Here is a 25460-nt window from a genome sequence, read left to right on the forward strand (position 1 = left end):
GACATAGTGTCAGCAAACATGCTCACAGAGGATGCTTTGTGTGAGATCTGGCCTGGTGAAGGATTACTAGGGGGCACAAGGATATCTCAATGACAAGTGTTCTTTGACTAAAATTTGCAATTTCTCCCCCCTAGGCCTCAAAAGAGTGACTGACTGGGTTTTTAATCTACAGTTTGTATGAGTGATATTTGCTTTGTGTCCTGTCACCCTTGTTATTCAATTGTTCTCTCGTTGCAAGCAGGTGAAGTACTGCCTAAAAGAAATGTGTTTCTTCTGCTGAGGTTCACTGCAGTTGACAGCTGTCATATAGAAGCACTGCACTTTAATATAGGTTCTTAGAGCTGGCCAATCTTAAAGAGCTCTAATCTGTTCTGTTTGCTCACACAGGGAATGTCTAGGAGCCAGGGACCCATACTGTGGCTGGGATAACAAACAGAAACGATGCACCACCATTGAGGACAGCTCCAACATGAGCCTATGGACTCAGAATATTACTGAGTGCCCGGTAAGTGGAAATTTAAACAGATGAGTAGAAAAGTGTGTGTGAGAGAGCGCACGCGCACACGTTATAGTCAGCCCATTGCTCAGTACATACATTTCTATGCTCTAGGGTCTCTGAGTCCTGCTGCGGGATTCCTAAACCCCCAGTTAAGTCAGAGCAGCCTCAAGGCTGCTTTAACTTATGCACTACTTCTCTCGGCTCTCTTTGGGAAATGAGAATAGCTGAAGTCTATGTTCTCTGGCCCTGCCCAGCATGTCCCAACTCATCTGTGACACACACCTTATGTGAGGGACTGGGAAGCAAGAGCTGGCATAGAACTCTTGTGACAACTCTGTGCTGGCCAGAGAAACTCCCTGTGCTGGGCTATATTCTATTGGAGTAGCAGAAAGAGGCTGAACATAAACAGAGAATCGTGTGTGTGTGTGTGTGTGTGTGTGTGTGTGTGTGTGTGTGTGTGTGTGTGTGTGTGTGTGTGTGTGTGTGTGTGTGTGTGTAAGTAAAAGGGAGGGAGAATGCTAGAGTCAGGGGAGCATGAAGGAGAGAGAGTGATAGGATTGTACCTTAAAGTGGAGAGAACTTTATATGCATGTGTAAGTGCAAGTAGAAGGGAAGAGTGATGGCGTGTGTGTGTATGTATATGAGAGAGAGATGAAATTGTAACCCTCCACTCATCTGAGCAGGATTCAAACACAGGTTAAGGCACTCAAAGGGAATACTTTTCTGTTCTTGTTGTGGTCTCTGAAATGTCATTGCAACAAACCACCAAACTGGCTGACTTTCTGCCTACCATATCCAGTTCATGGCTGCAGTCTTTGAAAGCTTCATGGCCACGTTAATTCCTGCTGCTTGAACCATATCTATAAGATTGCAGGAAAGAGAACTACTCTGATTACCTTGCAATGTGGAAAATAAAAGATTTCTCTTCAGCCTCCATTGTTATCTAATGCCAGTTAGCGTGCTAATGCTGCTAACTACAGCAGGCTGAGAAGAGGCTGGGTGGGTTATGCTTTCAATATGCTATTTATGTCTGGAGGTGCTGGGATATTTATTTCTCTTATCTATCTTTCTTCTCAGAAGATTTCCCAGGAAATATTAGTCATTACTTCAATCCATCCTCCACTTGGCAGGCTTAAGTCTTTCACCACTGGATTCAGAGGCTTGTGTGTTTATAACCCTCTAGTGTGGTGCTTCCTGATTGCACAAGCTGTTATCTCGTCCTATCTGATGCCTGTGTCTGTTGATAGGTGTGTGAGGTGTTAATCCTCTCGTTCAAACACGTCCGCCATGGCGAACATTGGGGAACGTGCAATTCCAGATCATTGTTTCAAGGTTATAAAAGCTGCACAGAATATTCAGGAGCATTCTGAATATTGTGTGCTCCTAGGGACATTCATCTCACCTTTGCATTAGAATTTAATATGCAGATAGTTTTAGGTTTTTTATTATTAATTTTTCATCAATATAGTACTTTTCATTCCAAGTACTTTAAAAGCCACATACATTACAGAAATCACTTCCTCTCACTCCTCCCCCACAATATATCAGTCTCTGATGTGGAATGGAACAGCTGATTTAAGGCCCTGATTCAGCAATGAACGGAAGCATACACTCAACTTTAAGTGCATGGTAAACACCTTGCTCAGCACGAGCATAACATTACAGTAAGCAGAAGAATGTTTTACCCATTTAAAATGCAGTGGTATGTAGGTAAATAGAATGCAGTGACCCAAGTCAGAATTTGGCTGGGACACTGAAGTTAACAGGCCTGGCCTTGTGAAGAATGCCTCTCTGTTATCTCTCTCATTTTACTTCCTGCATCTTGGAGAATCCAGATTTTTATCTCACTGGGTTTCAGGTACTTGATCCATAGTATTATATTAAGTACTATCCAAGGAACTATATAAACAAACATTTTTATTAATCATAAATTATACATACACACATGCTGCGTTAAAAGAATGTTATTCAAGTTGCAAAGTCAAGCACTCAGAAGTTAGAAAATACCATAATTAAAGTTGCCAGTGCAGCATTGATTCAGACTCTTTGCGTGTATGCATTATGGTAGTCTTTAATTACACGATCACGCACTATTTCTTCCACAGGACTGCTGCCTGATTCACTGTGTAGTATGGACAGTGCTCATTTAATGAGCAACTATTCAGTATTTTGTTTTCTCCTCATTGTTCAATGCGTTCCCTGCACTCTGTTCAACTTCTGCTCTAGAAAGAGAATGATTAATTTCCTCAGGAGCTTTTCTGTGGCACTTATCCCTGTAGGATCTGAGTGATTCACTAATGACTTTACTTTCACAAAATCTCTGTGAGGAAAGGGGTGATTTCCCCATTTTACAGATGGGCAACAGAGGCAGAGAAAGTCCTGCTTTGTCCTCCCAGCATTGATACAATCTTCATGGAATTCCGCTTCGAAAATCTAAGAGAAGTCTCTATTAAGCTTGTGCAAACTGATTTTTTTCAAAGGCTTATAACTTGGCCAAATTTGGCCGTTTCTCTAGGGACAGCAAAAGGCACATCCCTGATTCATCTCTCTGCCAAATTTCAAACCTCTGTTCCAAATCTTGGGGACACCAGAGCTGTTGAAAGAAAAAGACACCAGAAATTTTTAACATAGGGAGAACAATGCGTTTCTCCCTAGCCTGAGGTGAATACCTGTCATGGAAAAAACCAGCCTAAATGGCTGAGTTTGGCAAAGCTATATGGAACTGAAAACGGGGTCTTATACTGAGAAGTGTTGGGCAGCATTAATATTAGGTGGTGCTCATGGGCAGTGGGTGAAGTTTCCCATTAAGGAGGCTGGCTCCTGTCCCACCTCTTCCACCCATAGCTCCGCCCACACTCCATCCCCACTTCGCCCCGTGCGGCCACTCACCTCGTTCCTCCTCTCCTCTGCCCCCCATGAGGCTCCCTGCATCCCTCCTTTCCTCCACCCCCTCCCCCATGAGGCCCCTGCTGCTCTCCATTTCCCTCCTCTCCATATGCCCCCTCCCCTGCGAGGCCCCCCCACTCACACTCTCAGCATCCGTTCTCTCCTCCACCCTCCTGCACCAGCACCCGCAGGGACACAGTGAGCAGCGGGTGGGAGGGGGAGGAGGAGAAGAGGGATGCAGGGCGGTGGGGCCTTGTGGGGAAGAGGAGGTGAAGGAGAAGGTGGACGTGGCAATCAATGGGGGACCTCCTGAGGGAGGAGTGGAGAGGAGAAGAAAAGGGACTCCCCAGATAGCAGGGGACAGGGCTTGGGGAAGGGGCGAAACAGGGTCAGGAAGAGGCTGGGTACAAGTGAGGCCACTACAGTCCAGATATCTCATGGCAGCAGCTGAGTCAGGGGAGGTTTAGCCTCCCCTGGCCTATTATACTTGCCAACTATGGTGGTGCTACCATCCCCACCTATAATATTTGATTATACACCAAAATTATCTGCTTTGCATAAAAACAGGTCAGTCTGGATTTTTAGCTTGGATTCTGAGCACCGCTGCTTTTGGGCCTGTTTCTGTATTCCTTGAACTCAGTGAGACATTTAAGTTGTGTGAGCAGTGAAGAATTGGACCCTTCTGCATATGTGGGTCTATTTATGATTAACAAGGACTCTCTTACCTGATCGTGTAATAATTTCAAAGGCGTATTTGATTACAGAGGTTTTAAAATGTATTTTGTTTATATGATGGCTACAAAGGAGCCACCACAGAGACCTGTTCTGGAAAAGATCAATGCATGTTTTTTTATCCAAATTTCTGAGCTTGCTCTTTTCAAAATGTCACTACAAATTTAAGGATGGAATAATAATCCATATGTAATTTCTTAAGAAAAAAACTTGCCACACTTGCAACGTGACATGTTTATAAATCTCAACATTTCAGCCATTTTGTTTATTTATTTAAATGTTGGGTTCTTTCCCAGTACCAATTACGAGCCAATAATTATTTATCAGCTTTTTATTTTTAAAAACTGAAGCAATGGGCCATATCATACCATTGATTTCTAAGCAGAACTCCTCATGGAAATCAGCAGAGGCTTCTGGCTTAAAAATGAACAGCATGATCCAATAATTGGATTTTTACTTTTGAAAAGCAAAAAAATAAAAATAAAAATCCAGAATCAAATGTTTGAAAGTAGCTCTCTTAATTTTCTAATTTTGTAACACCCAAGCTGTATTAATTTTACGTCTGTATTTAAAAATCACAACATCAACCAAAAATAATGTAGTCCTTTGGGACATCTTGCCTGGTAACCTTCAACCCAGAATGAATTTTTGCTGCTGAATGACAATCTGTTGAAAACAAAGGTTTGCAACAGATGCTTGAAACCCCTTAGCCACAATACGACGAGCACAGTAACAGATCTAAATTACTTCCATGTCATTGCTGCGGGTTGCTGAGGCTGTTAGATGGACTGAGGGGGATGATGACAGCTCTCAAAAGTGCCTAGTTAAAGCTTAACGTAAGGCCAGATGGGGGAGGAGGCATGAGAGAGTTCTACTCCCGATTCTACAATTGACTCACTGTGTGGCCTCAAACATGTCACTTAACCTTTTGCGCCTCAGTTTCCTTGTCTGTAAAGCTGAGGAAAAGATGCGTACGTCGCCGGGGTAGTGACAGCTAGTTCAGAATGATTGTAGAACTCTTTGAAGCTGTAGAGGGATAAACATTAAGCATGGCAATGTTGGTTTTGTTTGCAGCTGTATCTGGCTTAGTAATTTGGCCCGAGATGTTAACCAGGGCCCCAGTCTGTTCCGTTCTTATCATTCTTTGAGTGAGACACAAAGACCTATTTCCATGTTGCCTTTATTGGTAGTTTCACTATAGCTGCAGAGTTTTGTGCAGCTCTGGGTGGGACATTTCTCTGATTCCCTCTCGTCTTGTCCCACCACACTTCTGTCAGAGCCCTTCAGTTTTGGCTGTCTCTGTGGAAGCTGCAAGGGAGTTGTAGGCTCAAGACAACACACAAATTGCACATCTTCAAAAAGTGGCACTGGGAACCCAGTGGATCTCAGGCACGGTTATAGACACTGGCACCTCTAAGGCCCCTACACTTCCTCCCATGGCTGGCTAGGGTGCCATGCTGCCTCCCTTATAGCAGCCTCACTTCATGTAGATCCCCTGTCGGAGGTCACAGCACACATACTGCACAGAATTAGTTTCCGCTGCTTTTTCTGTTCTGTTACCCTAGATAGAGAGATGCTAGTGCAGCCAAGAGCAGCAATATCCTGACTGCTGGGTCCGGCTGGAGTTGGTGAAGAGCACAGGTCTATTACTGTGGCACTGGCAGAGCAAACCAAACTGTGGTGGGGAGGACAACCGTGCTCAGCAAACTCATTTCTCTTCCACAAGGCCCTTGGCTTCACTTTGCATCACATAGGAGCCTCTGTGAGACGCACAACTTCCTGTAGCAAAAGAAAGAGCGGGAGAAGGGTTGGGGGATGGGAATGGTTGCAGAACTGAACTTAAATAGGAAGATTGTTTGATTAAATAATTGTGCCTAGGTTTTTTTTTGGTTTAAAGTATAATTCATGACCAACATGCAAGGTTATTTTTCATTTGTAGGATAATTTGACACCATGAGACTAACAGCAAGCCAGGTATCACATGAGCAGATACTGACACCCCACCTCTCACACATCTCAGTCCCAGCCGGAAACTTCCCTGTAAGCATGCAGGACTCACCCCTGCAGCACCTCCTGCTGGTTATCTCTGGGAATTAGCTTTCCAGCCATTGGAGCACCCTCTGCAGGCCGGTGCCCTGCTACCACTTGGCCCCTGTGTTCCTCCCAAACCTGCTGCCCTGTTATCTGGGGCACTGCCCCTGGCAGTAACCCCTCAGTCTTAGGGTGTCCCCTCCCTGGGGAACCCACACCCACTACCCCCCCTTGCCTCAGTATATGGCTACTGCTAGTCATTGTCTAGCCCCCACGCCCTGGGGCAGACTGCAGTATCAGCCTACTCATCACTGGCAAGGTTGAGTTTGGACCTGCTGCCTTTGCCTGCCCCTGGGCTGCCCTCTGCAACCCCCAGTACCTATTTGCCTTCTGCTAGGCTGCAGCCTGGGGCTTCCCAGGCTGGAACTCTCCAGCTCCTCTGCCTTTCCCCAACCCTGCTCCAGTCAGGTACCCTGTCTCTAGCCCCTCTGGAGCCACACCCATCTCCCTCTACAAACAGAGAAAGACTGCTGCTTCTGACTTCCCTGGCTGCCTTATAAAGCCTAGTTGCTCAGTTTGGGGCATGACCCCAGCTGCAGCCACTTCCCCCAATCAGCCGGGGTTTTGCTCCCTTCCCCAGCCCCAGCCCTCTGCAGGGCTTTTCCAACCCCTTCAGGGCTGGAGCGGGTGCTCACTCTGCTACGTTCCCCTTTTTCCAGTTTTTTGCACTTACATGATTACCCTGATTTTTATTACTATTATTATTTATTTGTGTTGCATTGCCTGGAATCCCCAAGTCACGGAGCAAGAGCCTATAGTGCTAGGTGCAGTATAAACATGGAATGAAAAGGCAGCACTTGCCCCAAAGCTGAATATATTTGAGTTTGCTAGAGATGAGTGGCACGGCCTACTAGATAAGGCTACTGGACTGGCCACCAGAGACCTGTGCTCTATTCCTTGCTTTACCACTAACCTGTTGTGTGACCTTGAGCAAGTCATTTCACTTATCTGTGTGTGTCTGTTTCATCTCCTCCTTTGCCTGTGTTATCTAATTAGATCGTAAGCTACTTGGGATGGACTGTCTCCTACAGTGGGGCTCTGAGCTCAGCTGGATGCTACAGTAATGTAAATAATAAATTTGATGGGAACAATCTCAAACACTGCAGCAGTACTTTAGTAAACGGTGGAGTTTTGGACTGTTAACACAGGAAGACAGTGGTTAGGGTGCTAGTGGGCAGTGCCTTCTGCCTATCATGCTGAGCAATATTGTCTCATTGCTCACTTGTACTCCCCATCTGTCCATATCCACCTGTTGTCTCTTGTCTTATCCGTAGATTGTAAGCTCCTTGGGGCAGGGACTGTGTCTTTGTTCTGTGCTTGCACAAGATCTAGCACAGTGGGCTCCTGGCCCATGACTCGGCCTCCCAGGTTGAGGCAGTGTGAGATGATATCTGAAGGTGTGGCAGTTTTGTGAGGTAGGCAGACAGTGCTCTTGTGGGATGCGGTAGTAGCCTGAGGGAGCTTTGCTGCTTGTATATGCATGTTAGGCATGCAGGGTGGAATTCTGAGGGTAAATATTGGTTCAGCATTGTCTGAAAATAACCCCAGCTTTTGAATCCCGCTCACAGGCACAGACAGCGCCTGTCTAAGCTGCATCTTAATCCTCTCAGCAGCTTTGTTTGCCATGTCTATTGTGGTGCTGTCTCCAGTAATGTAAACTCTCTGTAGTCACTTTTTTTTTTTTTTTTTTAAATTAGGTGAAAAACCTGACAACAAATGGGAGATTGGGGCCCTGGTCCCCGTGGCAACCATGTGAGCATTCGGATGGGGACAGCACAGGCTCTTGTATGTGCAGGTCACGGTCCTGTGACAGCCCTCGCCCTCGCTGCGGGGGTCGCAGCTGCGAAGGGGCCAGGATTGAGATTGCAAATTGCTCAAGGTACCTCTGCATGGCTGGGAGAGGAACAGGGTGGTTCCTAAATGTCTGGTCTCCTCACCTATGTTTCCACTGGTATCGTCTTGTCTCTGGTCCACATTTGGCCCAAGGGGTAAGTGGGCGCAACGCCATTTGAAGTCAATAGGAGCTGCAGGGACTGGACTCCTCTGAAAAACAGACTGAATGTGTGTCAAGTGAGGCACCCAAAAGCTGAGAGGCCCCCAAGTGTGTGGATGTATTGGAAAATGTTGGACTTAGCCTCTCTGGGGCTCACTTTCCCCCTGCGGTATAGTGGGAATAGTGAGACGACAGTGCAGTGGCAGGAGGCTTAGTTAGGTAATGACTGAACGTGCTGTGAAGATTAAAATGTGCCAAGCACACTAGTGTTGTGTTTCTAGCCTTGGAAGTGTGGCCAAATGGAGGGGGCTGAGAGACAGTATATTGCACGGGAGAGTTCAGGTGCCTCCTTTGTGTGCCGGGGTCCCTGAGTTAATGAACCATCAGCATCACGCCACGCAGGGGATTGGTGCTGGCTGTCTGCATGAGACATGGGCAGACCTAAGAAAGTGTCCCTATTCAGGACAGGACTTGCTTATGTCCCATTGCAATCAATGGGACTTAATCATGGATCTTAATCTACCTCAGCCCCTCTTTAAACACTCCTCAGACTGAGTCGGCCTCACCTCCTCCCCCGAGCTCAGCCCTTCTCTTGGCAGGAAAAGAATCAGCTACATTTGTTAAGGATCATATTTTAATTGCAGTCTATTCTTCCAGCTGTGCTGCCTACCCAGCAGAGCCAGCCATTCCTGCCACTGCTCTGCTGCCTCGTATTGAGGTGACCCTTTCTGTCAGTGACTGATGTCAGGCCCACCAGAGGGACAAGCATTTCAGGATCGCTCACGTTATAGGCTCTGGTCCAGCGGGAAAAGTGGTGGGAACAGCCTGTAAGAAGTGGCTGAAATATGTATTCCATCATAAAACATAGGAAGGCAGCAGGGTTTGAAAAATAGGGACATCTGGTCATCCTACATCCACGTAAGCCCTAGAATTTCCTTTAATTGACTTCATATGCCATTGGGATATTTCCTCAGAGAGAAAGCAGGATGTTTAAAGATGGGTTTTATTAGAAAGCAGGCGTTGGAAGTCTGAAAACGGAAACTTTTTGTTGCTATTAAGGCTCCTCTCCACTTGGAATACAAATCACCTGATGGCAGGGAAGTGTTATTTTTATCAGGAATATTTTTTGTATATATTTATTCTTTTCCTGCTACAACAGCAACAAAAATCCTCCTTGTAGTGTTTTTCTCTTTTAAGATTTTGCATAAAACCTCTCCTGGATTGAGGACTGGCAGGTGAGAAGTGCGTTAAAACATGGAAGAGTAAGATTTTCATATAAAAGGATCTCTCGTTCTTTCATCTATGTGGGGAGGAGGAGATATCCAGCACTGTTCTGAAGCCGGGCTGCTCAGAGAAGGCAAGAGCTGATAACGAACACAAAAAAATGTTCAGGGCAACTTGGGTTTTAACTTTCATCCTGTACCATGATTGGTGCCAGGCTAAAACGCACATGTTGCCAGCAGTGTTAATAGTTTAGGAAAGGTTTTGAAAAGTAATATCTGTTTTCCAGCTCAGCTTTCGAACATGGCTGTAACAGGAGAGCACTTGAGTCGCTTCTTTGTAGATATCAGAAAGTGGCATTTTTTACAAAATGAAATTGCTGGGCTAGAAACAGTAATGTATTGAGATGAGGTCTTCAGGGAGAGAGATGGTTGCCTATCTGGTGGTTCAGTCTGAGATGAGAATCTGTGGCACATGAAAGACCATAATCTAATTCTTCTGTCCCCTGGTCCTATTGAGATTTATGATGTAGTAGTGTTACCAACCCCTATCGTATATCAGGCCCCCAAAATTGTGAGATTGGGGTTAAAAATCATGAGATTTTTTTAAAAATTAATAAATGTTGGGGGTTTTTATTTGCCGTCTGGTTTCTGCACATCTAGGGTCCTACTAAGGTCAAATTTTCAGGCTTTCCGTGAAAGGTAGATGATATTAATTTTTTTAACTGAAAGCTGAAATTCTCATGTAAAAGCAGGATTCCAGGAGCTGTGGCTTTAAGAAGAACACCAAATATCACAGGATTCATGATAAAATCCTGAGTTAGCAACACAAGTTATAGCAAATCTGTAGTGTCAGCATGCCCTCGTTGAGGTGGGGTAGTCTTCCCAACTCCTGGGCACTGGCAGAGCTGGTTTTGTGGACTTACCACACCTGAATCCCATTTAGAGGGAGGATCAGTTCATGCAATGGGGTTGGGTTTTAACATGCAAATGTTGGGGTCTGCTTTTGTGTGAGCATATTGACTAGAGAAGGAAGGTAAAGAGATAATGGAGGGGATTGGTCAAGGAGACTTATAGAGGAATGGGATTGAAGGAAAAGGGAAATCATCAACAGTAACATCACAGAAAACTCAGAGAATCCTCACGTGGGACTTTCAAATTGTTCAGCATTGGCTTAATTCTGCTTTGTTTGAAGTCAATGGGAGCTTTGCCATCAACTTCAGTTGGAGCCAAGTTAGGCCAAGGCTGAGTGCTTCTGAAAATCCCAGTCCTCACTTGGGGCCTATCGCTTGGGCCTTTTTAGAAGTCGTGTATCACAGTGATTTAGTGGGGCTGCCCCTTAGGAACTTTACAGCCTAAGCCTTTGAGTATAGCATGAAACGGAAAGAATTGTAATTAACCCAAATATCTTGTTTTCTCATCTGCCCCCTCCCTTTGTCTCTGTCAGAAATGGAGCTTGGACACCCTGGTCCGCCTGGGCCCAGTGCAGCACCTCCTGTGGGATTGGCTTTCAGGTCCGTCAGAGATCGTGCAGCAACCCTGCTCCGCGGTATGGGGGCAGGGTCTGTGTTGGACAGAGCAGAGAAGAGCGGTAAGAGGCATTCACAGCCCAAACTCTAGAGGGTGTTTCATCCAGGGCAGTGCATTCACTTTCCAGGCTATAAATACATAGCAGCGAGAAAGATGGGTCTGAAGTTAACGTAGATGAAATGCTAAGCGCTAGTGTTAATGCAACATTAGGGCTGACCAGTCAAGTGCATAGAAGTGAGGGAATTCCAGAGTTAAGATGCATTAGCTCACCCACATTAACCACCCTCTATATTGGAACAAGCCTGAGAAAACCTAAGGCCTTGTCTACACTAGTGGGGTGGGTTGACGTAAGTTACGCTACTCCAGCTACATAAATAACGTAGCTTAGGTTGACTTAACGCCATGTCTTCACTGCGTTGTGTCGACAGGGGATGCTCTCCCACCTTACTCTTCTCAGGGAGCTGGAGTACCAGAGTCGGCCGGACAGCGCTCTGCTATTGATTTAGCGGGTTTTCACTAGACCCGCTAAATCGACACCCGCTGCATTGATTGCAGCAGCGTTGATCTCCCTGGTAGTGAAGACAAGTCCTAAGTCTTCAGTTACCACCATGCTGCATGCCATGGTTTCTCAGAACTTCACCATAGTAGCAGGGATAGAACTGACATCTTCTTGCCCCAAACACAGATGATCCTATCTCTTGTGCTAAAAGAGAATCTCTATTAGCAGTATAACGCCTAGGATACTCAGTTGAGCAGTTCTGATTCCACCCACTAGAGGGCAGTGGTGTACACTGACTCTTGTCAGTGTACACATCAGTTGCACCTTAATTACAACTCCACTCCGTTAGGTCAGTGTTAATGGTAATTATGTGTGAAAAAGAAAGGACCCAGTTTGACTTTCAGATCTCAGGTTGAGTTTGCAGGGTTGGGCATGAGAAAACATTGTTTTTACTTGAAAACTGAGGAAATCTGATCTAGAATCATTGAAAGACAATAAATTTGGAATGCACAGTACGTTTTCCACAGAATCACTTCTCAGAGTCCAGCCACTCTTTAAGCAAATGCTTTGAAGTATCCCCATGTGGTTTCTAGCTTTGACATTTCATTAAAGGCCATTTCTACTTGGCAGCACATTTTTGCTGGTCTCTTGAGTAGTAACTTAAGACAGGTTTCTCTGTGTTTTTCACTGTGCGAAGGGTAATTTATTTCACTTTCTTGACTCTGAACATCTTCATGTTGGCTTGATTTGTGGCCATTCAAAAGGAACTTTAAAGACTGCATGGCAGTTGTGGTCTAAGTTTAAAGACTGGAGTGATTAAAATTCAGATAGTGTTTGATTCAAAAGCTGAACAAATATGATGTTCCCTTTTTAAGAGGAAACAGGAAACAACATTAATCTGCTTTTAGGTACAGTCCAACTTCAAACACTAGTTACCTGTGTTCCAAACATCAATAAGAGTGAGATTTTCAAAAGAGCATTTTGTCATAGGGTTGCCAGGCGTCCGGTTTTCGACCGGAACGCTGAGCGTAAAGGGGCCCTGGTGGCTCTGGTCAGCACTGCTGACTGGGCCACTAAAAGTCCAGTTGGCAGCGCAGTGGGACTAAGGCAGGCTCCCTGTTTGCCCTGGTTCTGCACAGCTCTTGGAAGCGGACAGCATGTCCGGTTCCTAGGTCCAGGGCTGGCCACGAGGGCTCCATGCGCTGCCCCCATCCCAAGCACCGGCTCTGCAGCTCCCCATTGGCCAGGAACCAACGCCCGCAGGTGCGGGCAGTGTGCAGAGCCCCCTGTCCCCTCTGCCTAGGAGCTGGATATGCCGGCTGCTTCCAGGAACTGCGTGGAATCAGGGCAGGTGGGGAGCCTGCCTTAGCCCTGCCGTGCTGCTGATGGGGAGCTGCCTGAGGCAAGCACTGCCCAGCTGGAACCTGCACCCTGAACCCCCCTTCTGCACCCAACCCCCTGCTCCTGTTCTGAGCCGCCTTCTGCACCCTATACCCTGGCCTCACCCCAGAGTCCACACCCCCAGCCGGCACCCTCATCCCCACCCACACCCCAACCCCCTGCTCCAGCACAGAGCCTGCTCCCACACCCTGAAGCCCTCATTTCTGGCCCCAGCCAGAGCCCTCGCACCTTCCTACACTCCAACCCCCTTTCCCAGCCTGGTGAAAGTGAGTGAGAGTGGGGGAGAGCGAGAAACAGAGGGAGGGGGGATAGAGTGAGGGGAGTGTGGCCTCAGAGAAGGGGCGGGGCAAGGGTATTCGGTTTTGTGCAATTAGAAAGTTTGTCAAGGGCTCAGCACCTGTAACTGGGGACAGATTGAAGAGCTTCCCTCCCATTTAGGCACCTAAAATACTGACCAGATTTCCAAAATGCTCAGCACCCAGCGTCTACCATTGTGACACATGTGGGTTGGGGGTATGGCTTTTTTGAAAATCTTATCAGATTGATTTTGCTATCCAAATGAGATCTGAACTCTTTTGAAAATGTGCCCCTGACTGTCGGTGCTGAGCTTGTTAGCAAATCTCCCCCTAAATGGTTAATCACCTTGGGTTAAGTGCAAAGTGTGAAATTCAGTCCTGTGCGGCGTGCCAGCAAAGCCCACACTTCCCACAAATTTGACTTTGGCGGCACATGAATTTCACCCCAAACGTATGTAATGGCTGTGATCCTGCTTTGGGAGTGGCATTTAAAGCCCATATGCCTCTGTCCTTTGGATGCCTCTAGTACAGGGGTCGGGAACCTATGGCACACGTGCCAAAGATGGCACGCGAGTCAATTTTTAATGGCACGCTGGAGCCTGCCGGGACTCCAGCATGCCACTAAAAATCCTGCCCAGCCTGGCGCACTCTCCTCTGCCCTTTCCACTTCCCCTGCGGGGCAGGGAGCAGAAGCATAGCCATGCGCATGGGGTGGGCAAATGGCCCCACTCTCCCGGCACGGCAGCCCGTGGGGTCAGCACTCAGGGCCGGAACCGCGGGCCGAGCGCACAAGCTGCCGGCCCCCTCCCCACCTTATCCCCTCCCTAGAGCCCTGCCGCGCGCCAGCACTCTGGGGGTCGGGGCTGCGCGTCTCCCGCGAGGCAGCGTTGGCTTCGGCGAGAGCAGACATGCTCGCCCTCAAATGGAGGGGCGGGGCTGTGTGCTCCGCAGAGCAGCGTATCTAGCTCTGTGTGGAGCCTCATGGTAAGGGGCCCAGGGCTAGGGGGGTTGGATAAGGGTGGGGCAGGGACAGGGGGGGTTGGATGGGGGGTGGGATCGTGGGAGGTAGGGGTCGGGGGGGTTGGATGGGGCATGGAGTCCCAGGGTTGTGAAGGGGCAGGGGTGAATAGGGGGCAGGGCAGTCAGAGGGACCGGGAGCAAGAGGGTCCTGGGGGGATTAGGGTGGGGGGTCTCTGGAGGGGTGGTCAGGGACAAGAAGCTGGGGGGTGTACGAGTCAGGAGTTCTGGGGATCCTGTCAGGAGGCAGGGGTGTGAAAGGGGTTGGGCAGCAGGGGAGTGCGGGGGGGGTTGGATGGGTCAGGAGTTCTGGGGTCCTGTTCAGGAGACAGGGAGTGGTTGGATAGGCATGGGAGTCCCGGGGGTCTGGCTGGGGATGGGGGTGTGGATGAGGGTTGGGGCAGTCAGGGGACAGGTAGGAGGTAGAGTCCAGTCTGGGGACAAGGAACAGGGAGGCTTAGATAGGGGGTGGGGTCGTGGGGGGCAGGTGTCCCAGGAGGGGGTAGTCAGGGGACAAGGAGCAGCGGGGTTGAGAGTTTTTAGGGGGGCAGTCACCCAGCACTCTCCCCTGAGTCCTGATCCCCAACCCCCCCCACACGCACACACCACAGCTTCTGCCCTGAGCCCTGCACCCTCTCAGGCCCCTGCCCTGAGCCTGTACCTCCCTCATACATACCCAGCCCTCTACTTGACTCCTTTCTCCCCCCCCACCCGCAACCGTAGCCCTGACTCTGGCACCCCCATCCATACCCAGCGCCCCCTCTGCCGTGACACCTACACCCCCTCACATACCCAGCCCTCAGCCCTGACTCCAGCCCTCTGCCCCCAGCCCTCTGGGTCCTGGCCGCCTGCCCCGCACAGCCCACTGCTGGTCTGGGGTTCTGGCTGATGGACCCTTGCCAGCCGGGGTCCCGGCCGCAGGCCCCGCTCAGCCCGCTGCCAGCCTAGATTAACAGAACCCCAGACCACCAGCGGGCTGAGCGGGCCGGCAGGGTAAGATCAACATTTTAATTTCATTTTAAATGAAGCTTCTTAAACATTTTGAAAATCCTGTTTATTTTACAATACAACACTACTTTAGTTATATAATATATAGACTTTTAGAGAGAGACCTTCTAAAAAACGTTAAAATGTATTACCGGCACGCGAAACCTTAAGTTAGAGTGAATAAATGAAGACTCGGCACACCACTTCTGAAAGGTTGCCTACCCCTGCTCTAGTAAGTGACAGGGATTCTCTGTGTGCTTTGCCCACACTCTTTCAGATTCTGCAACGAGAACAGTCCATGCCCATTACCAATATTTTGGTCTTCGTGGGGCCCCTGGAGTAAATGTAGTGCGAATTGTGGTGGAGGGATACATTCCAGGCAGAGGGCCTGTGAGAATGGCAACACCTGCCCAGGCTGCACTGTGGTATGTATTATTTACAGGCCTTGTATTCAGCCTACAAGGGATCTCGTGTATTTATTTTTTCATTTTTTGTGCTCGTAAAAAATGCCAGGAGCAACTTCTGCTAGACAAGATGGTGGGGAGAATGGTAGGTTGGTGGATTCATTCTGTATTGGGAGCTAGCCAAAGCTCATGGAACTTGATGCCGGGGTGGAAGGAGGGAGGGGTGTCTTTACACTGACTTCAGTTGGCTTTCGATCAGGCCTTTTGCCCTCACTTGTCTGGGAAACTCAGAGCGTTCCAGCAGTTTTTTTTCCTTTACATCTCACTCCCGTGGAGGAGCCTCTTGCAGTTGGTGGGAGCCCTGCACATACCATAGAAATGGGCCTCACGCTCATTTGACGATGGAAGGTGTATTTAATGAGCCTGCCGCTTATACACTGGTTAACATTTCCATTGTATTTCTCCACAGCTTGTCAGCTGATGGATGCACGCTATTTTTAATTAGTTTGCTTTAGAAAGGTTTTTCTTTTTGAAAGATTTTTCTAGGTGTAACCAGATTTGATCAGGGACCTCTGATTTTGTTCACAAGCCATTTGGCATCTACTCATATAAAGTCCTGAAGCAGGAATATTCTTATCCCCCTGCCAGAAAGAATTCCCTTACTCTTTTTAAAAAACAGGAACTCAGTGTTATTAATTGGAATTCATCCTGTAACATGGTGGTGATGGGGTTGTCAGAATCCAGGACCCCCTTGCTTTCCACCCATACAGAACTTCTACAAAAGTTAGTAGGAACTCAGACCCAGACTGAGGATCTTTGTGACCCATCAACTTCACCGTGTAGGTCAGAAACCCAAATCAGAAGACAGGTTTTCTAAAAGCGTCTTCAGAAGTAAACAGATAGTGCCACGACTGGAATATAAAGTGCTGGAGAATGGGCTAATGCTTTTACTTCAATGAGGGGCCATGCACTTCTGTAGATTTAACTTTCAGGATTGTACCTCTACTGTTCACAGCCAGAGATTGACTGTTGTTATAGTTCATTTTATTTATTTCTTGCATTGTGTCCCTGCCCAAAATGTGTTGGGCACTGTCCAAATGTGTGCAAAGACCTGTTCCCTGCTCCGAAGAGCTTGCAATCTGCAAAGAAACAAAAACAAAGGAGACATAGGCCACAATTCAGTGAGTGAAATTCATCCCATGCTGAGGACCTGTATGAGGCCTCTGCACCAGTTAACTCCCAGTTAATCCCTCTGGCTCATGCTGTCCTTCTGCATGGGGTGAATTGTATCTGGAGCACTCAGGTGTATGCCTTCTTAGATCCACTTGTTTTCGTTCTGGTTTCTTGAATGTAAAGGAATTCCTTCCTCTTAGCTGTGCTGCAGACGTGTTGTAGTCATTAAGCTCATCCATAAGCAAGTTGGTAGTAACGGGAAATGATTTTCCTGGTTGGTAGGAATACAAGACCTGCAATCCAGAGGGCTGCCCAGAGGTGCGCAGAAACACGCCCTGGACCCCCTGGATGCCTGTGAACCTCACCCAGAATGGAGCCCGCCAAGAGCAGCGCTTCCGCTACACCTGCCGTGCCCAGCTGGCTGATCCTCATGAGCTGCAGTTTGGGAGGAAGAAGACGGAGAGTCGGTTCTGCCCCAATGACGGCTCGGCGGTTTGTGATACTGACTGTACGTCCTGCTGGCTTGCCCAGAGCCCTAGGCCAACCTCAGCTTTGCATCCTCTGTGGTGGTGAAAGGGGAACGCAGTCATGAATAAACGCTGACCTGTGCTCTGACACCACCACATACTGCAGGGATGGCAAGAGTCTCTAGACCCAACTGTCACTGGCCCTGGCATGAGAGCACCATGCAGGGAGGCTGCAAGGAGCATTTGTTCCCCTGGAGTCAAGAGGACACAGTCTTATCCCTGTGCTTATGGGAGTGTAGGGACCGCTTCCTCCTAGTGCCCGCAGGGGGCTGAGATGCTGCAGGTGGGGACGTAGCCTCACCCGTTCTCTCTAGCAGGGAGGGCTGTCCTGAGTTGTGGCATGTACGCTCTCACTGCATGCTCTGGAGGCCCAAGGGGAAAGCACAAATCCTCCTGGTGCTGCCTGTGGGGCAGAGAACCTCTGTGCTGCCTGTAGCACAGGTCAGTGCTTTGCAGGTCCAGTCTGGCCCTCATCAATTTGTTGCCCCTGTAATATTGTGGGCTTAGTTTTTTACTTCATTGGGTTTACACAGGGAAAATAGATTGCTCCCTTGAATTTCCCTTTTGGTTTCACTCTGGAGCAGTCGAGCCACACTGTTGGCAGTGGGTTTCCAGCACCGCTGGGGGATGCAGTTTCCACAGAATTCTTCCCCAGAGCCTGAATATGGAATGAGTTTGTTTCCAAGCAAAGCCCTGCCCCCAAATCAACACTTTTGTGTCGTCTTTGTGCTTCTTGAAGCTCTAGTTGACGATCTTCTAAAGACTGGTAAGACCTCTGCACGGATTATCAATGGGGGCTGGTCCTTTTGGGGGGCCTGGTCATCGTGTTCCAGGGACTGTGAATTGGGATTTCGGATCCGGAAGAGAACATGCACAAACCCAGAGCCAAAAAATGGCGGCCTGCCCTGTGTGGGGTCAGCGATGGAATACCAAGATTGTAACCCACATCCCTGCCCAGGTAAAAATAATTTCTTTCCACCACAAAATTATGTGCGCTTCTCATGAAGATTCAATAGTTCTAAATGTCTGTTTTTAACTTGTATCACTTTTTTGAAGGTATTTAAATAAGCTTTGGGCAGCCTGTGATACGTGCACACTTCAGTGCTATGCCTGATGCCCTCTGTCGTCCCTAGAGGGCAACGTACCAAGATGCTCTAGAGAGCAGCACTGTAGCTTACCTTCCATTTTTCTAGCCACTAGACCAATGTTTCCCAAACTTGGGACCCCGCTTGTGTAGGGAAAGCCCCTGGCGGGCCGGGCCGGTTTGTTTACCTGTCGCATCCGCAGATTCGACCGATTGCAGTTCCCACTGTCCACAGTTCACTGCTCCAGGCCAATGGGAGATGCTGGAAGCAGCACTGGCCAAGGGACATACTGGCCGCCGCTTCCAGCAGCCCCAATTGGCCTGGAGCAGCAAACCGCAGCCAGCAGGAGCCGCGATCGGCCGGACCTGCGGACATGGCAGGGAAACAAACCGGCCCAGCCCACCAGGGCTTTTGCCTACACAAGTAGCGTCCCAAGTTTGGGAAACACTGCACTAGAGGGTGACTAATGCACACTTGTGCAGGCATAGTGCTCCATCCAGTAGAGGACAGTGTGGTGCCCTTACCCCTGGTGAGAGGACAACAAATGTGGATTACTACTGCGCAGAGATGCTTGTTTTGGCAATTTTTTTGTGTTAGCAGTTTTCTTCTTACTTCCTGCCTCTTCCGGTTATGTAATGTCTTCACCATGGGCATTTCCTCCCGACATCAGTTAGCTTTTCTTACATGGCCAGCAGGGAGTATTCGTACCAGGTTACCTGATTTTTGAGTTTGTGCTCCTGTTTTTCTTGCACTTCTGGTCCAGAATAGTACTCATAGTGAAGGCCTGACTTGAACTGCGGGACGATTGTTAAAAGAATTGTTACTGACTTGCGGACAAGCCATGGAGAATCGTATCAAAGTAGTAATGGATCTTACAATTTGTGGTAATAAGGTCCATTATTCTTTTTCTGTCATTTTCCACTGTCGGCACCCCAGAGCTGAGAGCAGGGGCTTCCACTGTCAGCTGCTGGTTCAGATGGGGTTCCCACTGTCAAAATTGCAGGGGAAGCCTAATATTGTGGGATCCACAATTTCTGCAGTATTGTGAATTAAGTAGGGCCTTACTCATAGTCCATGGGCTTTCCCACTCCACTCCTTTTCATCCTGTAGAAACAATTTTCGGCCGTCACTTCACCACTGAACAGTAACAATATTTAGCTACTTCCTGTGAAACACTTTATGCCCTAGGGGTGAAATTGCTACAACTGCTAAGTATCATTATGAGCAGTATCATTTATTATATTTCTTAATTTTAAAATCACAAAGGCAAAGCTAAATGGTGTTGCTAATTTTGGTTGGATGTATTCCTGGAGGTTTCATCATACAACAATAATCTTTCATTAAAAATTAATCTTTGATTCCTGGAGATTCCAGGACAAAGTCCTAGAGGCTTGGCAACCCTAAAGCTAAAGCTGCCATTTGTAGGCAGGAGAGATGTGATCATAATGTTCTGAGCACAAGGAGAGTGGCAAAATTTGAGCCACGTGGCCCATAAAAATTAAAAATCTGAACTCTGCAAAGACGGCTTTTACTACTATTTTGGAACATCCCAGTGGGCTTTTAACTAATGGCTGTGCCCTTTTGTGCATCCTGTGCAGTTTTTCTTTTTTCCTTTTTTACTCTGATTTATTGCACACTGTTTTGAGTGCATGGTTCCTATATCGGTTTATCTCTGCCTCCCTCCTTCTTTCTCTATGTGTATAAATATATCGGTATATGTTGCACTGAATCACATTTGAAGGAATGGAACGTGGAACTGAGAAAAATGGGGAGAGTGTCTGGTAGCCAGAAGGTGGGTCTGGGAGCCTGGACTCATGGGTTCCGTTCTCAGCTTTGCCATTGACTGGCTGCGTGACCTCAGGTCAAGTAACTTCTCTGTGCTTCAGTTCTCTAGTCTGTAAAAGGGGTTGATCTACACATCTCACAAGGCTGTACTGAGACTTACTGTTAGCAAAGCACTTTGAAATCTTCAAAAGAAAGGTGCTACGCAAACTCAGACTAATTATTGCATTAAAAATGTTTGGGTTGTAGCAGCTATTTGTTTCCAAGAAATCTAGGTAGTTCAGCCTCCTCGCAGATGAAGTGGGTCTTGTCAGGAAATAGGTAAATAATAGATTATGAACATGGCTATATTACACGTATAAGAACAAAGAAACATGAAAAATAATTGTTTCCTTTAGAGCACTCTAAGATACAGGGTTTCCTGTATCTCTAGCAGAATAACAGATATGTTTGATTCAGCATCTATGGAGTACAACATGTTTAACCTCATTGTTGGTTTAAGTTGTCTTTCGTTGGTCACAGACATTGCACCAGGAAATTTCTATTCCTAGTGGCACAGAAAGAGCTCATTAGGTTGAGCTGGGCTGCCTAGGATGTCAAGACTCAGTTGGTCTCCCAAGCTTCAGCAGAGAAAGAGAAGTAAAAGCCAGTGTGTGTGTCTTCGTTTTATTTCTTATGATCCTCAGTAAAAGGTTCGTGGTCTTGCTGGACCCCTTGGTCTCAGTGTTCAGCAACCTGTGGAGGAGGACATTACCAGCGTACCCGCACCTGTACCAACCCAGCGCCGTCCAGCGGAGAGGATATCTGCATTGGCCTGCACACCGAGGAGGCGCTCTGCAACACACACTCCTGCAAAGGTAACAGATTATTCTTAAAATTAAATGCATCACCTTCCTGTTAACTTGTTCACTAGAGCATGGACTGGTATTCTAGAGCCAGCCAGCCAAAATCTTGTTGATAGCTGATCCATTTAAAATTGACAAAGCAGATCAGTTTTGAGCAGAGACGTTTGCACGACAAGCCAAAGGTGTCTCTGAAGTAGCAGCCTGTGCAGTTGACAAGGGATTTTCCTTCCCTGTGTTATGCTACACAGAACGGGTGAGGAGCTCACATCACAACTTGACGGGTTGTTGGGAAAAGAGTGCAGAGGTGGTTTGAAGCCACTTCTGAGCTCCTCTGATCCTGAGTTGGCTGCATGCTGGGCTGGTGGCTAGTAGGAGATTAGAGCAGCCCTTAGGCTGCACTAAGTTATGCTGACTGCCAGCAGCCCCCACGAGGGCATTAGGGCAGCTAGAACAAAACCCCAGCCAGCTTCTGTGCTACTATAGGAAGAGGGCTGATCTAGGAGCCTTTATGCCCACTCTGGGCCCCTTGAGGGTCCCCTAGTCTGGGTTTTCCTTCTGGGGCTGGCTACGTCAGCCTTCAGGCTGCTTTGCACTCACTGGTGCAGTGTGAAGCTTAGGTTGCACAGTGGTAATGTTCATTATATTGAGGGAATTAAATCCAGCCCCCTGAAGGCTCCCTGTTTTGTGCCGTACTAGAGATGGGCCTGCCCTGGAATCAGGATTCAGACACCCCAAAACACTGGGGAAATTGGGATCGTACAGGTGTCCTTCCCCCTGCCCTCCACCATGGCAGCCTCATGTGTGCGTTATTCCTGATTTCAGACTGGTTGGGTTTAAGGTGGGTGGTCGGACTGGTCAGAGTGGAGCCTGTGCAACGAAGACGGGATCCAGTATCGCAGCCGTTACTGCGAGATGCACAATCCAGAGTCATCCCAGTGCGTCGGAAACAGCACGCAGTACCAGGACTGCCTGTACAATGAGATTCCCGGTAGGTGCAGCAAAGCCCCACAGGGCAAGGAAAGCAGGTTTCTCTTAGGAGGAATGACTGTCAGTTAACATAGGCTGCAATGTCCAGAGCTGCCTAAGGGGTTAGAAATAATGGCAATGGCGTATCACACGCCTGCAGATCTCGTTGTAAAACCCCTTCCTAACGTACAGCACTTTGTGCATGAAATGGATGTGGCAGCTCAGCTCTCCCATAAGGCAATGCTGTTTACAGCTACAGTAAATTAAGTAAGCTGTTTAATTTGAATTGGGGCCATTAAACCCTGCAGGGTGCAATTCATGAGGCGTTAATTAAATGAACCCTAGCGTTTGTGTGAATGTTGGCAACTGGAGTTTTGTTCATTCAGACACCCCAGGGGAAACATCCCACAGAGGCAAGGCGTCTGGGCTTTTAGGGCTGATGTGGGGAGGGGAGAGGGCATTGATGGCTGTTCCGGTGTAGTTTTGCTGACAGGTTGAGGTTCATGAACACCTGGAACCTGAGGCTTTATGTCAGTTGAATTTGAGTCCCCTGTGCAAATATTTAGCAGTTTTAGACTGAAGAACCCCTTCTAAGTGTTCTTTTCTGTACTGCACCTTTGTGCTGTTGAGGTTTATACAGAGTTTTTGTTACATTTTGCTCCATGTTGTCAGCCAGTCTCTCCACTTAGGCCCGCAGCTTGCTGTGGATGCACAAGCAGCTTCTGCAAGGAACAAAGGAAGTATTTTGCAACTGATGGCAAAATGACAACTTTCCCCAATGCTTTCTCTTTGTTTAGTGATTCTGCCGGCCTCAAGCATTGATGAGAACATGAACTGTGGAGGTACAGTAAACTAACTATATATCTTTTTTTTATCTTAATGTGGCTTTTCCTTTCTGGGCAGCATCAGCCATACCATTAATCTACCCAATTCACATCCTGCTGATAGCGTTAATTCCCGTGGAGTCTCATTGTCTGAGTCAGATTGAAAGAATGTATTGCTCTGTCCAGCTGTCAGTTCCAAGACTCTTACTTATTTCTGAATTTGGGGCGGGTCCTCAGAGTCGTTAATTAGCAGGGAGCACATGCCTGTTTTCTTGTGCCAACGCTGTAAGCGGTCCAAGAGAAATGAAGAGAGATTCCTCTGACACTCTAGCTGTCTGGAGGGAGATATCCTTCAGACACCTATGAAAATTTCATTGAGTAGAACGTCCCAGACTGTACTTGTGCAGTATAACGAGGTTTGAGAGACAAGGTAGGTTAGATCAGAGTGGACAGTCATCCTCCCAAGCATTCCCTTCCATTCATGTTCTTGTTTATCTAACAAGCAGCTGTGTCTTCATTATGTGTAGAACTTGGATGATCTAATCAATAACTTCACCTCTCCCCTGTCCTGTGAGTTCTAGATTGATGAGGTCTTCTGAAGACTTTCAAGGTTTCTGTAACTTGCCCTTACTGCTCCCTGCAGTGCCGCTGGGGACACGGATTATTGATTTTCCTGCACGTTTTAAAACGGTACTAGAGAAGCTTCACGCAAGAGATCTGGTAGATTTCCACTGGTGTTGAACACAAAGCTCTTGTGAAATACAAATCACCAGCTGTGCCTGCAAGTCCCCAAGATGAAGCACAGCTTCTGGTCCATGCAGAGCAACTCTCCCTTCCAAGGGATGACAAAAAATACAAATAAAACATCAGTATTTAGATATGTAGCTTCTTGGTTTGTGGCTGCAGGGCAGTCAGTGGAATTATGTCTTCAGTACCAATTATATAAAGAGTGTCTTTCTGCATCACTTATTCCTGCCCAGATAATGCAAGGTATCTGCTCCTGTTCTGGGGCTCCTGATTATCCTTGCACTCCAGAATTATGCATTGCTATTGACAATTTGAACTGTCTTTTTTCCATTGCTATTTTATTTGCAGTTACAATTTATATTTGACACTGGCTAATATTATTTATTACTTAGCATCTTACAATTTCTGGCAAGGAAGCTAATCAATAGAAGCTCCTTGTGCTGCATCTTGAAGAGAAGACCAACATTTAAAAAGTGATGAACCAGGAAGGCATCTTAGGCAGCACATCAGTTCCCAATGAAAAAACCCCAAAATCTCTTGCCCCCAAGAAAACACGCACAAAATCTGATGGCTCTTTCAAGAGCTGGAGCTGTTTGTAAAAGAGCTTCAGGTTTCAGAAAGGATTTCCTACTGTACTGAATGAATGAATGAAAAACCCAGAAGAGACATGCCTCCTCATGGAATCATCACCAGATTTGTTACAATATGGGCAAACTGGACAAGAGAAAGTCATGTGACATCACTGAACTCAACTAATTCATTCTATGTTTTTGCAATTGTAATGTTGATATGAGATGCAAGAGTGGTTAAAGTAGAAGTGGATTTTTAGGAGGGAACTGCCCTGATGGAAAAGTCCTATAAAACGTAATAGGAAATTATAGTCTTTTTGTAGACTTTTTGGACCATCCTATAAAATATAATAAAAAATTATATGCCTGCTATGGAATTTTATACAATGTTCAAAAAGTAAACCATAGATTCTTCTTTGAGTGCTTGCTCGTGTCGATTCCATTTTCGGTGTGTGCGCGCCCGCGTGCACAGTCGACAGAGATTTTTGCCTTACCGCTATCTGTAGGGTCAGCTGTGGCACCCTCTTGAGTGTTGTGCTCATGCATTGGTATATTAGGTGCCGCTGGCCCTACGCCCTCTCAGTTCCTTCTCACCGCTCACGGTTGGTCATAGCCCCTTATCTTGCATTGCAAGAGCATTAGCGGTTCTTAACAGCCTATTGTTATTCATAGTCCTTAGGTACTAAGTTAGCCAATTTAAGTAAGTGTTAGTTGTTTAGCAGTTAGAGTCCCAGCTGGGCCTCCCTCCCGGAGTGGGGCATGCCCCATTCCCCTGGCTTCAAGCCATGTTCGTCATGCAACAGGCTGATGTCTGTCAGTGACCCCCACAGCAGCTGTTTGAAGTGCTTGGGTGAATCCCATATAAAGGACAAGTGCAGGATTTGCAAAAACTTTCATCCCAGAACCCAGAAGGAGATGAACATCTGCCTGAGAGCCCTACTGATGGAGACCGCGCTTTGCCTGGTGTCAGAGCCCTCAGGACTGGACTCCACTCCAGCACCTTGGCATAGGTGCGGAGCACCTCAGCAGCACCGGGATCCTCCCAGCACCATTCTCATTCGCTGGTGCCTGGGAAGTGGCACAGGAAAAAGGGCTCCCAGGCATCATCCAAGAAGGGGAAGGGGACTCTGGGCAAAGGGTCTAGTTCATGCCCCATGCCCACCCCGGAGCTACAGGGGAATACCACTATGGTTGGATCCCCCCCAGCCCAGCCAGGGATGTGACTCCGGCTCCTGGGAGAGGTAGGGGATCCTGACCCCTATGGGGACCTTTGTCCCCCGAGGTAGCCCAGGCAACCAAAAACCTGGTGGGTCTGCCGGCACTGCAGATGTTGCGCCGGACATGGCTAAGGCCCTGCAATCTAAGGGAGGCAAGGCCATGGGACCTC

At 47.6% G+C, this 25460-nt stretch overlaps 1 protein-coding gene across 2 annotated transcripts in view; it reads left to right on the forward strand.

Annotated features, from left to right (window-relative positions):
- SEMA5B (semaphorin 5B) overlaps window positions 1–25460 on the forward strand; it is a 403624-nt gene that overhangs the window by 355136 nt on the left and 23028 nt on the right. For both annotated transcript variants that reach the window (XM_075070297.1, XM_075070298.1), the window contains exons 13-21: window positions 388–505; window positions 7906–8087; window positions 10869–11012; window positions 15429–15576; window positions 17011–17236; window positions 17995–18213; window positions 20809–20979; window positions 21806–21955; window positions 22731–22775. In XM_075070297.1, the coding sequence (XP_074926398.1) occupies window positions 388–505; window positions 7906–8087; window positions 10869–11012; window positions 15429–15576; window positions 17011–17236; window positions 17995–18213; window positions 20809–20979; window positions 21806–21955; window positions 22731–22775 (1403 nt within the window). The remainder of the gene's footprint in view (window positions 1–387; window positions 506–7905; window positions 8088–10868; window positions 11013–15428; window positions 15577–17010; window positions 17237–17994; window positions 18214–20808; window positions 20980–21805; window positions 21956–22730; window positions 22776–25460) is intronic.

This window comes from Chelonoidis abingdonii, chromosome 10 (assembly GCF_003597395.2).
Source record: "Chelonoidis abingdonii isolate Lonesome George chromosome 10, CheloAbing_2.0, whole genome shotgun sequence".
NCBI lineage: Eukaryota > Metazoa > Chordata > Testudines > Testudinidae > Chelonoidis > Chelonoidis abingdonii.